This window comes from Pleuronectes platessa, chromosome 1 (assembly GCF_947347685.1).
Source record: "Pleuronectes platessa chromosome 1, fPlePla1.1, whole genome shotgun sequence".
Lineage (NCBI taxonomy): Eukaryota > Metazoa > Chordata > Actinopteri > Pleuronectiformes > Pleuronectidae > Pleuronectes > Pleuronectes platessa.
In genome coordinates, this window is record NC_070626.1 from 31,748,105 (window position 1) to 31,766,720 (window position 18,616).

General features: G+C 45.9%; 1 protein-coding gene across 1 annotated transcript in view; it reads left to right on the forward strand.

The window, feature by feature from the left end:
- LOC128445068 (NACHT, LRR and PYD domains-containing protein 12-like) overlaps nt 1-18,616 on the forward strand; it is a 157,622-nt gene that overhangs the window by 86,215 nt on the left and 52,791 nt on the right. Inside the window, exons 6-9 of the mRNA XM_053427831.1 lie at nt 12,353-12,415; nt 12,632-14,486; nt 15,958-16,131; nt 16,668-16,841. Of these exons, the coding sequence (XP_053283806.1) occupies nt 12,353-12,415; nt 12,632-14,486; nt 15,958-16,131; nt 16,668-16,841 (2,266 nt within the window). The remainder of the gene's footprint in view (nt 1-12,352; nt 12,416-12,631; nt 14,487-15,957; nt 16,132-16,667; nt 16,842-18,616) is intronic.

The following is an 18,616-nucleotide window of genomic DNA, read 5'->3' on the forward strand; positions in this document are numbered from 1 at the left end:
CAATAAGCTGAACTCAATTCTAGTCATATTAATTTGATAAGCTTCTACTGGTAAGAGTAAATGTTATGGTTAGGCAATGAAAAAGTGAGGCAGGCAAAGAAATAACGCCAACATATCACACTTTAATCAACATTTACAAGAACAGTTGTGAACAAAATATGCAATTTTTTTGCAGTATTTCAAGGATCAGCTTTGGTCTGTTTTGGGCATGAACAGGTGCACTGAAGTCAGGTTGAATATCTGAGGTGGATATGCAAAGGACAGCTGACAGGTGATCATCAGTGAGAGAGGATCTGTATCTGGATTTGTTAAACTTCATCACAGAAAATGTTTGTTCACATAAGTAAGTAGAGCCAAAGAGAACTAACATCTTCTGAACATGCCTCCTCACTTATGAAAAGTTCTCCTTTTTGAGAGAAGAATAAAACTCCAGCAGTGATGCTGACTTAAAGTGCTCTGCCAGCAGTGTACCTGCGGAGTTGATCAACTGATGGTGTGGCTTCTTTCAGTGTTGGCATGTGGTTGAGAATGTTACCCTCCAGCTGGCTTGAAAGAAACTGCAACTTTCTCATGAAAGTCTCACCAGGCTGTACATTTCATGTGCAAATACGCCCTTGCCTTGCAGTTTGGTATTTAGCTCATTCATTAATGCAGTGACATCAACAGCAAATGCAAGATCTTCCATCCAGTCTGCATCTGAGAGCTCTGGGCTGTCTTGTGTGACGCAGCCTGACTCTGAGCTTTGTCAACAAACGAGGGAGACGGACGAGGGATGAACAAAATAACAGTTATTTATTATAACACTAAGTTATCAATAGCCAAAGTCAATAACCAAGTGAAAAACAGCCGTCTGCAACCGGGAAGGGATCTCCCCCGAACTGGAAGAGTCGTCTTGATATAACCAGACCGGGCACAGGTGTGGCTCATCAGGCCCGACGACGCATCACTCCACCAGGACACCTGAAAGAGAGAAGACACCTAGTGGAGTGGAGGGTCGTCACACTTGCCTTTCTTTTCACAAAACTCTTGAATCTCTGCTCTAAGGTCCCATACTGTGTGGGAGCCTATGTCCCCATGTTCAGTCTCATGCTCCTCCAAAAGTGCAACAAACTGTCTGTGATTCAGCTCTTGCCCTGATAAAGTTAACTAATTTAGTTACAACATCAGTAACATGATTCATTTTGAGCACTGACTTACACAACACCTCCTGATGTATAATACACAGGGTTCATACACATTTTAACCGTTGGATTTCCATGACTTTTCCATGACTTTCAATAACTTTAAACCAACTTTCCATGACCAAACATTTTGTGAGATCTCAGTGTCTACATGCAAAATAGACTAAATTTAGTATTTAAGCTAACAATGAGAATTTCAAAGCATACAGTATACCTTGAATTACACAAATGAATGAGACAATAGTTTGATTGACGTCTGTTGTAACATATGGCATGTACTTTTCCATTTGTAGCCAAGCATGGTTAAATCTACACTTCCCTGGCATAGTGCATTATCTCGCCTGCTTCCCCACAGAACATTTCAATTAGTATGAGATAGTACGCCTACTTATATTTTGAGCGTATTTCTTTTAAAAGCATATGAATTAATTAAAACTCAGCATCAATGAACGACATGAAAATATGAATATAACAAATTTCCATGACTTCTCCAAACCTTTTTTTTCAAGCACTTTTCCAGGACTGGAAATAAACACTTTACAATTCTATGACTTTTCCAGGTTTTTCATGACCTTAGGAACCCTGAATACAATGCAAAAATAGCTATTTCATTTCTGGGTTAATTGCCCTCACTTTATCTTGCATCTGCTTCAAAAGTCCAACATTTTCCCCTGTCAGATTTGGACAGCCATCGGTTGTAACACCTGCCAGTTTGTCCCATTTGAGTCCCAGCTTGTCCCAGCATGCAGTTACCTCCGTGAACAAATCACTCCCAGTCGTCGTCCCTTTTATTGACCGCATTGCTGCCAGCTCCCCAGTAAACTCAAAGTCTTTCGTCATCCAAAGTAAAAAGATGAGTAACTGGGCTGTGTCGCGGACATCACAGCTCTCATCCAGAGCCAAGGAGAGAAAGTCCAATCGACCTTTTTCTTTAGCAGCTGAAGCTCGAGATTTCCCGCGATGTCCTCGATCCTTCTCGTTACGGTTTGTCCGTGAAGGTCTCTCCGTGCTTTGTCTCGTAATGGCGGTTCAAATTGTAATCCTTAAAAACAGCGATCTTTTCTCCACAAACTAAGCACACGGCTTTCCCTTTGACTTCAGTAAATAAATACTTAGCACTCCACGTCTCGTTAAAAACTTTCTTTCTTGTCTTAACGTGGGCTGAAATTTTTGCGGACTAATAGCTAACTCACATCTCTTCTTAACTCCGTTCGCCAACACATCAGCCGCTCGCGGCATTCAGGATGTACGATGGGTAAATGTAAAAAAAAAGGCACCTTCAAAATAAAATAAATATTGTTGTATTCTTTGCATGATGTTCACTTATTTACGTGTGATTCCTAATATTCCGTTGACCTCACGCGGGCCGGTCACAGACAGCCAAAGGGCCGGATGCGGCCCGGGGGCCGCACAATGCCCAGGTCTGCATTAGCATTTCAGAGCAACTCACGTAACTTAACTGTAGGGTGTCAATTTCCAGACGCGGCAAACACACAGAAGATCAGGTGACTTATAAAGGCTAGCAAACAAGGCACAGGTGAACTCAATGAAACAATCAATCCAAAACACATGTGACAGGGAAAACAGGAACACTGAGGACCCCTCATGGTCATGAAGGGTATAGTAGTCCAAAAATCCTGACATGCTTAAAGCTGCTGACTGATGTGCTCTCAGTGTTACTGTCTATAAAGATCTGTAATTCATATCCAGCCTTTATAACATTAACAGTAGATGTTGAGTTTCCTTCTCCCAGTGGTAGGGTGTTGCAGGACACAGGAACTTCATTAGCTTGTATTCATTCACTTTAATGTAGTTGATTTATCAAAAATACTTTTTTACTTCAAAGTTTGTGTATGGCTTTGCATATTTATTGGTGGATTTACAAATTACATATTACAACCAGTATCACATGAAAGGGCACTTTAGTATTGTTCTTGTACAATAGTAGATCTCCTATATTCTCTGAGTACACACACACACACACACACAAACACACACACTAACACACACGCACACACACACACACACACACACACAGAGAGTCACGTGATGTCCAGTCAATGCAGAGAAGAGGAACAGCCATTGAAAGTAACTGTAACGAGCAGACGGAGGAAACATGAAGTCTGAGGCTTGTGAGTGTTCAGCAACATTTATATTATTTTACTGTCACAGACTCTGAGTCAGTTTTAGAGAGAAGAAGATTCAGGATGAACTTCAGTCAATCAACAGTTTGACTCAACGCTGTGATTGGCTGAGTCCAACACATTAAACCTACAACTGTCTCAGGTTACGTGACAACAGGGAAACAGTGTAGGAGGGTTGACTCTGTTATATTTGAAGAAACACTGAGTTTACTACCTGGCTTCATTGTGTGTGTTTGAGCTCACAGTGTTTTAACTCTCAGCCTGAAGATGAGTGGTTATGAGGAGGAAGAGGACAGAGCAGAGTCTCCAGAGTTCAGATGGGTGTCTCTGAAGGGTGACTTGTCCAAAGATGATCCTCTAAACTTCAGTAATGAACCTGGACCCTCACACACAAAGTAAGAGACCTGCTACATACATGTGAACCTCCAAACTGAATCCTCAGAGAATGAACCAGTGAATGATGTGTTCTGAATAAAAACATGTTTGTGTTTGCAGAGGTCAGGACCACAGACTGAGAGCAGAGTCTCCAGAGTTCAGCTGGGTGTCTCTGAAGAGTGACTGGTCCATGTATGAGCCTCCATTCTTCAGTAATGAACCTGGACCCTCACACACAGAGTAAGAGACCTGCTACTGTTGGGATTTTAGATTTTAGCTTCTCTCTGTATGTGTGTGAAAATGGCATCAAAACTGAAACTCTAAACAATAAAGCAGAAGGGGGGGCATGAGCAGTTTGGGTTAGATATAAGGCCTTCACACAAATTATTAATAATAACCTTTTCCTTCTTAGTTTTTAATCTTTAAATTAGCTAAAAATGTGTGTGCGTCACAACGCTGGTCAGTCTCACACCTGTCTTGATAAAAGGCCTGAGTGACATTGTTTGGTTTAGTAGTTTCGACTGTTTAGACAATCAGAACATATAGCCGATAGAGCAGGAACACAATATTCCTCTTTCCGATGCCAAGAGGATGAACTAAGCCTGCGCACTATCGAGGAAGGACCAAGGAAGACTTCCCCTCGTTATTGACCAATCCTGTTCTACCTACTGTTATAAAATATTAGGGACGCCAGCTGTTTGATGCATTTTCGAGACTTACCCGGGGCTGCATAAGTTCCGGGGCAGTGTGTTGGATGCCCATTGTTTTGCTGCAAACTTTTCATAACTTGTAAATAAATACTTTTTAGGCTTTCTCAGGTTAAGGACTCAATTGCAGATCAATGATGCAAAAACTTATTTATTTCCAAAAACAGGGAAAAAACAAGGATCCAAAAGGGCAAAAACATAAGAGCAAAAACAGACAGCCCAATTCAAAAAACAGAATTCCAAAAGGCAAAAATCACAGAGGATCAAAAAAAAAAAATCAGAGTTTACTACCTTACTAGGTAACAACAGGGCTCAAAAAACTGCAGAACCTTCTCACATACAAACGATGACAATCCGACAGGGGACAACAGAAAGACTGGGCTTAAATAGCAGGGTGAACAAAGACAAGACACAGGTGAACAATCAGGCAAACACTCAGGGTGACGATAGGGAACAGGTGAGGGAGAAAAAGAGCGGGAAGCAGCAGAGGGCGGAGTCTCCGGACAATAACAGGACACACATGGTCTGACAACATAAATACAAGTACATGACAACATAAATAAACAGGGGGAAACACATGACAAAACAAAACACAAGCAGGAGGCATAAGGGAAAATGTCTTAGATTGCCCGGGATCTTAACAGTACCTCCCCCCTAATGGACGCCTCCAGGCGTTTTCTTGGGCGGAATGGGGTGCTGGCGATGAAAGTCCTTGCGGAGGTTTGGGCATAGGATGAGGCGAGACGGGACCCAGGATCTCTCCTCAATGCCATAGCCCTCCCAGTCCACAAGGTACTGGAGTCCTCGGCCACGGCGGCGAACATCCAGCAATCGACGCACTGTGTGTGCCTCTGAACCATCGATGAGACGTGGGGGTGGGGGGGGGGGGGTTTGGGGCAGGGTGCAAGGGACTACAAATAAATGGCTTGATTCGGGAAACGTGGAAGGTGGGGTGAGACGAACAGCGGTGGGACTGATGACTCCGGTGATGGGAAATGGTCCGATGAAGCGGGGAGAGAGCTTACGGGACTCAGTCTTGAGGGGGAGATCTTGCGTGGAGAGCCACACCTGTTGCCCCTGGCGATAAGGGGGGGGTTGGGAGCGGTGTTTGTCTGCTTGGACCTTCATCCTGGCAGAGGAGAGGAGGAGTGCCGAGCGTGTGCGTTTCCAAGTCCGGCGGCAGCGACGGATGTATGCCTCAGCAGAAGGAACGCCCACCTCCCTCTCCTGGTCTGGGAACAGAGGTGGTTGATAACCCAGGGAGCACTCGAAGGGGGACCGGCCTGTGGAGGATGTAACATGGGAATTAATTGCGTATTCCGCCCAGGGCAGTTGTTGGCTCCAGGAGGTGGGGTTCTGGGATGCCACGCATCGCAGCACTGTCTCCAACTGCTGGTTCGCCCTCTCGGTTTGGCCGTTGGACTGCGGGTGAAAACCAGACGATAAGCAGACAGATGCACCAATCAGACCACAAAAAGCCTTCCAGAAACTGGACGTAAACTGAGGGCCCCTGTCAGAAACAACCTCTAAGGGTAAACCATGTAATCTAAAAACGTGCTGAACCATTAGCTTAGCAGTATCTTTAGCAGAGGGAAGCTTGGGGAGGGGAATGAAATGGACAGATTTAGAAAACCGATCCACCAGTGAGGATCGTGGTGTTGCTATCGGACAGGGGTAGACCAGTTACAAAATCAAGAGATACGTGAGACCATGGTCTTCTTGGAACCTGTAGGGGTTGTAGCAGGCCGGCTGGCGGTCGGGTAGAGGTTTTATTTCGAGCGCAGACTGGACAAGTCTGGACGAACTTGTGGACCTCCTCCTTCATGGACGGCCACCAGAATCGTCGGCCAATGAAGGCATGTGTTCGCTTGGTTCCAGGGTGACCGGACAGCTGGGTTGAATGACCCCACCGTAAGACTTGTGGACGAACAGAACTGGGAACAAAAAGACGGTTAGTAGGACACTGACTGGGTTTTACCTCATTAGGTTGAGCAGCCGTAACAATACTCTCAATCTCAAATTGAGCTGCTCCTAGATCACAATGAGGGGGAGGATGGTATCATGTTCCTGGGGTCTCTCACAGGGGCTGAATCGCCGAGACAGTGCGTCAGCCTTTAGATTCTTGTGACCAGGACGATAAGACAGGGTAAAATTAAATCTGGAGAAGAACATGGCCCAGCGGGCTTGACGAGGGTTGAGCCTCTTGGCAGTCCGGATGTATTGCAGGTTCTTGTGGTCAGTCCAGACCAGGAATGGCACAAAGGCGCCCTCCAGCCAATGTCTCCACTCCTCCAGAGCTAGCTTCACCGCCAGCAATTCCCTATTGCAGACATCATAATTATGCTCAGTAGGCGTGAGACGGTGGGAGTAGAAGGCACAGGGGTGGACCTTGTTATCCCTGGCTAAGCGTTGGGAGAGCACAGCTCCAACGCCAATGTCAGAGGCATCAACCTCCATGACGAACTGTCTACTGGGGTCAGGCTGGATCAGGATGGGCGCTGAGGTGAAGCGTTGTTTAAGGGCTTGAAATGCTCCCTCCGCAGCGTGGGACCAGAGGAACTTAAAGGCTGTGGAAGTCAGGGATGTGAGGGGAGCCGCCAGAGAACCGTAATTCCGGATGAAGCGTCGATAGAAATTAGCAAATCCGAGGAAGCTTTGAAGTTCCTTGCGGGTGGAGGGAGGGGGCCACTCCAGGACTGCTTCGACCTTTTGCCGATCCATCTGGATGGTGCCAGGAGATATCACGTATCCTAGGAAGGTGACCGTCTTTTGATGAAACTCGCACTTCTCAGCTTTCACAAAGAGCCGGTTCTCCAGCAGGCGTTGAAGGACAGAATGTACATGGGAGACATGCTCGGACAGAGAATTAGAAAAAATTAAAATGTCATCTAAATAGACAAAAACAAATTTATTTAACATGTCTCTCAGGACGTCATTCACTAAACTCTGGAACACCGCTGGGGCATTCGTAAGACCAAATGGAAGGACGAGGTACTCGTAATGGCCAGAGGTGGTATTGAAGGCTGTCTTCCACTCATCTCCCTCACGGATACGAACGAGATGGTAGGCGTTCCGCAGATCAAGCTTAGTGAATACAGATGCGTTCTGAAGTAGTTCAAAAGCCGAGGACATTAGAGGGAGAGGGTAACGATTCTTGATCGTAATATCGTTGAGGCCCCGATAGTCAATGCACGGGCGCAAAGAGCCGTCCTTCTTGCCCACAAAGAAGAAACCAGCTCCTGCGGGGGAGGAGGATGGGCGTATTATGCCCGCTGCGAGAGAGTCTCTGATATAAACATTCATAGCCGCTGTCTCAGGTCGTGACAATGAAAAGAGGCGACCTCTGGGGGGGGGGGGAAGTGCCAGGTAAGAGGTCAATGCAACAATCATAGGGGCGATGGGGGGGGTAACGAAGAAGCTCTGGATTTACTAAAAACAGTCTTAAGATCCATGTACTCACGGGGAACAGCTGATAGGTCTGGAAACTCCTCTGGCGCTCCAGAGGCTGGGGGCAACCGGGTCTGGGCTTGAATTAGACAGTTTGAAAGACAGGATGGGCTCCAGCCCACAATTCTCATACCTCTCCAGTCGATATGGGGATTATGCTTGGCGAGCCAGGGGTGGCCAAGGACCAGAGGAGCATTAGGAGAGTCGATAACATAGAAGCTCATCTCCTCGTGATGGTTACCGGAGAGGAAGAGACCCACCGGAGCGCTGACGTGTGTGATGTTGGCCAGCCTTTGGCCATTAAGCACGTTGGCCACCATTGGAGTCTTGAGTTGTATGGTCGGTAACCTCCACTGAGCCACGAAGCAGGAGTCGAGGAAGCTCTCCTCTGCTCCGGAGTCAATCAATGCCACCACCTCCTGTTGTTGGGCCCCCCACTTCAGGATGGCAGAGAGAGAAGTGCGTTGTTCTGAGGAGGGCAGAAGGGATGTCACGCTCACCAGTACCCCTCCTACTGGTGAGCGTTGTTTATCTTTTACCGGGCAGGCAGAGATGAAGTGCCCTTGCTGGCCACAGTACAGGCAGGAACGGGAGGCGAATCTTCTCTGCCGTTCAGCCAGGGTCAGACGGGTGCGATCCACATGCACAGGTTTTGGACCAGGATCCTCAGACACCGAAAAGAGTGCTGGTTGGGTGACAGGGGTGACCATAGGGAATCTGCGGGGCCCGACGGAATTCCTCATGCGTCGGCGCTGTTGCATCCTTGTGTCGATTCTGATGGCAAGGTTGACCAGGGCATCGCAGGTGTGGGGTAGATCATGGGTGATCAGCTCGTCCTTGATCTCCTCCGACAGTCCGTTCAAGAACGTATCAAAGAGAGCATCGGCATTCCAGCCAGAGGATGCTGCGAGGGTCTGGAAATCGATGGCATAATCCGAGACAGATCCTTTCCCCTGGCGCATATGTAATAGTTCACGAGCAGCCTCATGCCCGTGTTTGGACCGGTCAAAAACCCTTCTCATCTCGTCAGCAAAGTCCTTGAAGTTGTCGCAGGAGGGCGACTGGGCCTCCCAGAGAGCGGTTCCCCACTCTCTCGCCCGTCCGGACAGCTGGATGATGACGTACGCCACCTTTGAACGCTCAGAAGGGAAGGAGGTTGGTTGTAGCTCAAAAACGACAGAGCACTGGGAGAGAAAAGAGCGGCATGTGCCGGGCTCACCAGCGTATTTCTGAGGAGGAGGCAGCTTAGGTTCATGGGCTGGTGCTGGATGCTGGGTGGAGTAGCCGCGGAGGATCGGCTGATCTGCAAAGCCTGCATCTGGGCCGTCAGGTCTCCGATGTTTGTGAGGGCGGCCTCCAGCTGAGTCTGGTGTCTTCCTAGGATTCTCCCTTGATGTCCGATGGCGGCCCTCACTTGGTCGGGGTCTGCTGAGTCCATTCTGGTCGGATTGTACTGTTAGGTTTTCTCAGGTTAAGGACTCAATTGCAGATCAATGATGCAAAAACTTATTTATTTCCAAAAACAGGGAAAAAACAAGGATCCAAAAGGGCAAAAACATAAGAGCAAAAACAGAAAGCCCAATTCAAAAAACAGAATTCCAAAAGGTAAAAATCACAGAGGATAAAAAAAATCTGAGTTTACTACCTTACTAGGTAACAACAGGGCTCAAAAAACTGCAGAACCTTCTCACATACAAACGATGACAATCCGACAGGGGACAACAGAAAGACTGGGCTTAAATAGCAGGGTGAACAAAGACAAGACACAGGTGAACAATCAGGCAAACACTCAGGGTGACGATAGGGAACAGGTGAGGGAGAAAAAGAGCGGGAAGCAGCAGAGGGCGGAGTCTCCGGACAATAACAGGACACACATGGTCTGACAACATAAATACAAGCACATGACAACATAAATAAACAGGGGGAAACACATGACAAAACAAAAACACAAGCAGGAGGCACAAGGGAAAATGTCTTAGATTGCCCGGGATCTTAACAATACTTGATTGAACCAAACCATTGGATCTTCTCATATTTAGGATAAACGTGTATGTGAACCTAAATGTGAACCTCCGAACTTAATCCTCAGAGAATGAACCAGTGAATGATGTGTTCTGAATAAAAACATGTTTGTGTTTGCAGAGGTCAGGACCACAGACTGAGAGCAGAGTCTCCAGAGTTCAGCTGGGTGTCTCTGAAGAGTGACCAGTCCAAAGATTTTCCTCCGGAGTTCAGTAATGAACTTGAAACCTCACACACAAAGTAAGAGACCTGCTACAAACATGTGAACCTCCAAACTGAATCCTCAGAGAATGAACCAGTGAATGATGTGTTCTGAATAAAAACATGTTTGTGTTTGCAGAGGTCAGGACCACAGACTGAGAGCAGAGTCTCCAGAGTTCAGCTGGGTGTCTCTGAAGAGTGACTGGTCCATGTATGAGCCTCCATTCTTCAGTAATGAACCTGGACCCTCACACACAGAGTAAGAGACCTGCTACTGTTGGGATTTTAGATTTTAGCTTCTCTCTGTATGTGTGTGAAAATGGCATCAAAACTGAAACTCTAAACAATAAAGCAGAAGGGGGGGCATGAGCAGTTTGGGTTAGATATAAGGCCTTCACACAAATTATTAATAAAAACCTTTTCCTTCTTAGTTTTTAATCTTTAAATTAGCTAAAAATGTGTGTGCGTCACAACGCTGGTCAGTCTCACACCTGTCTTGATAAAAGGCCTGAGTGACATTGTTTGGTTTAGTAGTTTCGACTGTTTAGACAATCAGAACATATAGCCGATAGAGCAGGAACACAATATTCCTCTTTCCGATGCCAAGAGGATGAACTAAGCCTGCGCACTATCGAGGAAGGACCAAGGAAGACTTCCCCTCGTTATTGACCAATCCTGTTCTACCTACTGTTATAAAATATTAGGGACGCCGGCTGTTTGATGCATTTTGATACGACTCGAGACTTACCCGGGGCTGCATAAGTTCCGGGGCAGTGTGTTGGAGACCCATTGTTTTGCTGCAAACTTTTCATACTCTTTCATAACTTCTAAATAAATACTTGATTGAACCAAACCATTGGATCGGCTCTTCTCATATTTAGGATAAACGTGTATGTGAACCTAAATGTGAACCTCCGAACTTAATCCTCAGAGAATGAACCAGTGAATGATGTGTTCTGAATAAAAACATGTTTGTGTTTGCAGAGGTCTGGACCACAGACTGAGAGCAGAGTCTCCAGAGTTCAGCTGGGTGTCTCTGAAGAGTGACTGGTCCATGTATGAGCCTCCATTCTTCAGTAATGAACCTGGACCCTCACACACAGAGTAAGAGACCTGCTACTGTTGGGATTTTAGATTTTAGCTTCTCTCTGTATGTGTGTGAAAATGGCATCAAAACTGAAACTCTAAACAATAAAGCAGAAGGGGGGGCATGAGCAGTTTGGGTTAGATATAAGGCCTTCACACAAATTATTAATAAAAACCTTTTCCTTCTTAGTTTTTAATCTTTAAATTAGCTAAAAATGTGTGTGCGTCACAACGCTGGTCAGTCTCACACCTGTCTTGATAAAAGGCCTGAGTGACATTGTTTGGTTTAGTAGTTTCGACTGTTTAGACAATCAGAACATATAGCCGATAGAGCAGGAACACAATATTCCTCTTTCCGATGCCAAGAGGATGAACTAAGCCTGCGCACTATCGAGGAAGGACCAAGGAAGACTTCCCCTCGTTATTGACCAATCCTGTTCTACCTACTGTTATAAAATATTAGGGACGCCGGCTGTTTGATGCATTTTGATACGACTCGAGACTTACCCGGGGCTGCATAAGTTCCGGGGCAGTGTGTTGGAGACCCATTGTTTTGCTGCAAACTTTTCATACTCTTTCATAACTTCTAAATAAATACTTGATTGAACCAAACCATTGGATCGGCTCTTCTCATATTTAGGATAAACGTGTATGTGAACCTAAATGTGAACCTCCGAACTTAATCCTCAGAGAATGAACCAGTGAATGATGTGTTCTGAATAAAAACATGTTTGTGTTTGCAGAGGTCTGGACCACAGACTGAGAGCAGAGTCTCCAGAGTTCAGCTGGGTGTCTCTGAAGAGTGACCAGTCCAAAGATTTTCCTCCGGAGTTCAGTAATGAACTTGAACCCTCACACACAGAGTAAGACATTGACATGACTGTTCACAGAGCACAACCTTCCACCAAGTTTAATGGTAATCTGTTCAGTGGTGTTTTATAATCCCACTATCAAACCAACCAACACACAAACATACTAGGTGAAAACAAAACCTCCTTGACAGAAGTAATGACAACCTGTGACTGTGACATGTGAGTTATCAGGAAATGTCTTCACAGGGAGAAGAAGAGGAGTCATGTTTGCTGTGCTTCGTGTCAGGACATCCTGAAGGACCCAGTCTCCAACAGCTGTGGACACTGGTTCTGCAGACAGTGCATCACCTCATACTGGGACCAGTCTGGTTCTTCAGGAGACTCCTCCTGTCCCCAGTGTGGACAAAGATCCAGAACAGGAGCTGGAGCTCAGACAGCCGGTCAGAGCAGCACTGTACATGTGTCTGCTGATGTCTTCACTTCTGACAACAGCACATGTGGTTTTATTTTGTTCCTTCATACAGCATCAACATTTAACATCGTTATAAAAGCACAAAGTTAAAAAGCTTTTATTTTCTGTAGTTTTTCTGTATCTGATGAAAACAATCAGCAGATTCTCAGATTCTCTGTCTCTCACATTGTTTCTTGTCTTTCAGCAGATCGTGGTCTGCAGGAGGTTTTAGATGAACATAAGCTCAGTCTGAGGAGGAGATGTGAACATGTGACTGAAGGAGCTGATGAAACAGGAAGTAGAACCCTCCTCAACATGATCTATACTGAGCTCCACATCACAGAGGGACAGAGTGAAGAAGTTAATACTCAACATGAGGTGAGGCAGCTTGAGACGGCTTCCAAGAAGAAGATCCTCCACGATACTCCCATCAAGGTCCACGACATCTTTAAAGCCTCCACTGACCAGCAGAGCAGCATCAGAGTCGTCCTGACCAACGGAGTCGCTGGCGTTGGAAAAACCTTCTTGGTGCAGAAGTTCACTCTGGACTGGGCAGAGGGTTTAGAAAACCAAGATGTGGGTCAGCTGACTGTGCTTTCGTTCAGGGACATGAACCTGGTGAAGGACCAGCAGCACAGTCTTCTCACGCTGCTCCGTGTTTTCCATCCAGCGTTACAGAAGCTCACTGCAGAGACGCTCGCTGTCTGTAAACCTTTGTTCATCTTTGACGGCCTGGATGAAAGCAGACTTTCTCTGGACTTCAACCACAGGGAGCTTGTGTCTGAGGTCACACAGAGGTCATCAGTCAACGTGCTGCTGACAAACCTCATCCGGGGGAATCTGCTTCCCTCGGCTCTCGTCTGGATAACCTCCAGATCTGCTGCAGCCAATCAGATCCCTCCTTCATATGTTGACAGGGTCACAGAAGTACGAGGCTTCACTGACACCCAGAAGGAGGAGTACTTCAGGAGGAGATTAAGTGATGAAGAGCTGTGCAGCAGAACCATCTCACACATCAAGACGTCCAGGAGCCTCCACATCATGTGTGAAATCCCAGTCTTCTGCTGGATCAGTGCTACAGTTCTGAAGCACATGTTGACCACAGACCAGAGAGGAGAGCTGCCCAAGACCCTGACTGACCTGTATTCACACTTCCTGATGGTTCAGACAAAGAGGAAGAACAACAAGTACGGTGAGGGACACGAGACGACTCCACAGCAGCTGAAGAGGGCTGACAGGGAAATTCTCCTGAAGCTGGGGAGGCTGGCACTTAAACATCTGGAGGAAGGAAACATCATGTTCTACCAAGAAGACCTGGAGTGGTGTGGTCTTAATGTCCCAGAGGCCTCGGTGTACTCAGGAGTTTGTACTGAGATCTTCAGAAGAGAGTGTGTGATCTTCCAGAAATCAGTCTACTGCTTTGTTCATCTGAGCGTTCAGGAGTTTCTGGCTGCAGTCTACATGTTCCACTGTTACACCAAGAGGAACACAGAAGAACTCAACAACTTCTTGGGAACATATGGGAACAGATGGGGTACCTTCTCCCTGGATGACCTCTTGAAGAGAACCATGGAGAAATCCCTCACCAGTACAAATGGTCATCTGGACCTGTTTGTTCGCTTCCTTCACGGCCTCAGTCTGGAGTCTAACCAGAGAGTCTTAGGAGGCCTGCTGGGTCGGACAGGGAACAATCCAAAGATCATCCAGAGAGTCTTAGGAGTCCGCCTGGGTCGGACAGAGAACAATCCAAAGATCATCCAGAGAGTCATCAACAACCTGAAGGAGATGGAGAGTGAAGACATTTCTCCTGACAGAAGCATCAACATCTTCCACTGTCTGTCTGAGATGAACGACCACTCAGTTCATCAGCAGATGAAACAGTTCCTGATGTCAAAGAACAGATCGAAGGAGAAACTCTCTGTCATCCATTGCTCAGCTCTGGCCTACATGCTGCAGATGTCGGAGGAGGTTCTGGATGAGTTGGACCTGGAGAAGTTTAACACATCAGACCAGGGTCGACAGAGACTGATCCCAGCTGTGAGGAACTGCAGGAAGGCTGGGTGAGTCCAGACATGATCAATAACATGTTCAATCAGTGGAGATGAGTCGTTCTTCAAATACACTCAGTGTTGAATGGTTCTCATTGTTTTGGGCAGCATGGTGTTGCAGTGGTCAACACTGTTAGTGCAGCCTTTCTGTGAGGAGGAGGTTCTCCTGTTGTCTGCAGGGTTTTTTCTGAGTTCTCCAGCTTCCTACACAAACCCAAAGACATGTAGATCTGAGTTAAATTGATGTGTGTGTGTGTGATGTTCAATACATATATGTATTTATGTTTATCTTTTTATTGAATCACAGCAGCTGACGAATAATAACAAGATAATTAAAACATGGTTGTGTTAAATCAAATGCTAAACATACAAAACAGATCAAAAAAATAAACCAAATACAAAATAATATAAACAACAATGTAAGTGGGATTAAATGTCACTAAAAGTTAGGCGTCTGTCCGAGGTTGGTCACTCCACATTTCAACTCAACTGAGTAGTGAATGAAAGATATGACTTTTTTTTAAAAGGCGCACTTCCTTCAGAGCCAGGACAGTCTTTAACAGTCAGAACAATTCCATAAAATCCAGAGCAGCAGGGATGTCTAAAGCGTGGTGGCCAATGACAGCCGACGAAGGAGCAATGCCTCTAGAAAGGCCAATAAACAAATTTAGTAATTAAAACGACAAATACAGAATTTCATGTACGTACCGCCCCGTCAAGCTACCCCCCATTACGTACCAAGCAGACCCACAACTGTGCCTTGAAGGTCCCTGGCGGAGCAATCCCACACCAACGGTCAGTATAAGGGGATGATTGAGTGGTGCGCTGGCTGTTTTGCCAAACGCCAATTCCGCCACGGCAATGAAACAATTTCGTCAACGCCAACCCAAAGACGACGAGGGGAAACAGTCGATGATGTCGCCTAGCAACCAGCGCGTCATTAAAGCAGGTAAAGCAGGGCACATCCGGCTATATCCGTGGAAAGTTTTTTTTCGAGGGAACAGCTAGCTCAGTGTGAGGAGACAATCACTCAATCTAAGTGAATTAACACCCTGCGTTTGTACGCCACCACCAACCAGTGCAGTGTCCGTCCCTCCAGGTTCCTGATATGTTGACTTCACAATAATATGAGGTCACTGTGACCTTTGACCTTTGACCACTGAAATCTAATCAGTTTATCTTTGAGTCCAACTGGTCAAAATGTGAAGAAATCCCCAAATGACAGACTTGAGACATCATGTTCAAGAGGCCATGAATATGTTGTGTGACCTTGACCTTTGACATTTGACCACCTGAATCTAATGAGTTCCTCTGTCAGTCTAAATGAACGCTTGAACCAAATCTGAAAGGATTCTCTGGAGGAGTTTTTAACATGTTCATGAGGCAAAAAGGGGATTTACCAGGGTGAGGGTCACATGATCACGCTTTGTATGAATGTTGTGTTTTCCCATTTTATTCTAACAGATATTTTCTTTAATCACAGACTCTGTGGTTGTCGACTCTCAGAACCTCACTGTGAAGTCGTGGCCTCAGCTCTGAAGTCAGACCCCTCACATCTGAGAGAACTGGATCTGAGTAGAAACTACCTGCAGGATTCAGGAGTGAAGCTGCTGTGTTCTGGACTGGAGAGTCCAAACTGTCAACTGGAGACTCTGAGGTCTTTAAATCCTTCTTCACTTTTCCAACTTTCTTTCTTATTGGGTCATTATTTATTTAAATTGTCTCAGTCCTGCTCTGCTCACTGTCCCTCAGTCATCTGTCACTCACCCAGCCTGTCAGTCACGTCCACCTCATCAACTCCATTCACCTGCACTCACCTGCTCCTGATCACTAAGAAAGTGTCAGTAAATAACATGTGGACTGAGGCCGAGCACTCGTCCTCCTCAGGTTTTTAAATAAGACACATTCTTATTGAAACACGTTGGACACTTGATAAGTATAGAAACAAACAGGAAGTGACTGTCAGGAGCCATCTCTACTTTAAACAGTGTTTAATTACACAAACCTGCTCAGTGACCAACACACAGAGAAGAAGCTGATGAATGAAACAATGGTCCAACATGTCTGATCTGATATTTATCTTCAGGTCACAGACTGGACTGAGGTCAGCAGCATGTTGAGAGTCTGTGTTGACATGATGATGATCCACAACAACAGGAGGACACATTCAAATAATCATATTTCTTTATCCAGGTTGAGGAGCTGCAGTCTGTCAGAGATCAGCTGTTCTTCTCTTGCTTCAGCTCTGATGTCAAACCCCTCTAATCTGAGAAAACTGGATCTGACTAATAACGACCTGCAGGACTCAGGAGTGAAGGAGCTGTGTGGTTTTCTACAGAGTTCAACCTGTCAACTGGAGACTCTGAGGTCAGTTCACTGACTGACTTTGTAGATCTCATATCTATAAAACATTTATACACATTTTATCTAATTTAATTCTAATTTAACATTATTCCTCTTCATACATAACTTGAATCCATTCATTAATCTTTGACATTTTAAATATTCTACTACTTGTTAAAACATTGAGTTTAGTTCTGGATTTCCTAACCGGATCTGCAAGACAGAGACCGGATCCAAATAATCTGTTTTTACTGAATCAGGACTCGTTTTTAGTCCAACATGTCTGATTTCATATTTATCTTCCATGTCATGAGTCTGTGCTCACATCAATATTTGTATGTTATTTTCACACATGAACTCAGTTTCATTAACTGTAAAGTTTTATTCTTTATCCAGGTTGTATCACTGCAGACTTACAGAGATGGGCTGTTCTTCTCTGGCTTCAGCTCTGAGGTCAAACCCCTCTCATCTGAGAGAACTGGATCTGAGTGACAACAACCTGCAGGACTCAGCAGTGAAGGAGCTGCTTGATCTACAGCAGAGTCCAACCTGTCGACTGGAGACTCTGAGGTCAGTAGATGGTTGGAGTCAGTCCACACTGCTTTCATCAGTATTTTACTAAACACAGTCAGTATCACAGATCCAGGGTCTGTGCTATCAAGCAGGATTTGTGGTTTTCAGGGTAACTTCAGGTGTAGTTTTTTCAGTTCTACGAAGCTTGTCCACTTCTTAACTGTAACGGTTGCAGTAAGGTGTGAGGATCCAATAGCACGACACGGAGGCACAGGTAGGAGCAGTTAACAAACTTTACTTCTTGAATATGGTACACGTAAAGGCAGTCCAAACACGAGTACGTCAATCCAACAGAAGTTAGGCAGCGGCAGAGTTTGTAATCCGTAAATCCAACAGGGAGCAGGCAGCGGCAGAGTTCGTAAAAGTTACAGTCCAAGGTTGGTACACGGGCAGGCAGTCGGCGAAGGTGCAGAGTATCCGGCGGGGAAAAGGCAGAGACGTAAAACGTTAAAGAGGCAGGGATCGGCAACAAGAGAGCAATCAGAGAAAAATGCTGGGACATGAAGATACAAAGACGAACTGGCAACGCGACACAGGAACACACAGACTAAATACACCGGGTGATTAGGAACAGGTGCAACCAATCGGGGAGGAGCTGACAATCACCAGGGTGGAACACACACGAGGGAGGGAGTGAGGATACTGAAACGAGAGGAGAGATGAGACACACAACACAGAACATAAATAATGACCACCCAGGGGGAAACAACTTATGGAACGAGACTTGACATTAACGAGGTAAATCAACATGGTAACTCATGATGAACGGCTAATCTGCTCCAGGTTGAGTTGGAGATCAACCAGTATAGTAGCTCCGCCCACTGAACACAGTGACTCAACACTGTTGTGTGGTGCACACTCTCCTTAAAGGGAAGTTTAAAATCAACGTCTGGTTGTCCTCAGAGACAATGTGTGTCGTTGTGAAATATGAGGCTCTGCTGTCAGTCAAACTGTCCATGTCTGTGTGAGGTCAAACGCAGTAAACCCCGCCCCTTTTATGTGCACATGCTCACACAGTGAAACATGGCTTCACCTGTAACAGCAGTAAATCCACCTCTCAGGTGTCCACTCTGCACTTTGACATGCAGAGGACACACACTGAGCTCTTAGCGTGTTCATTCCAACACGTGAACATGAAGTAGAGTGGAAGCTGCTCCACCTCTGAACAGGACTGAAGTCCCTGCTGCTCTTTCTACTGGATGTGCTGCATCACTGACTCACAGCTG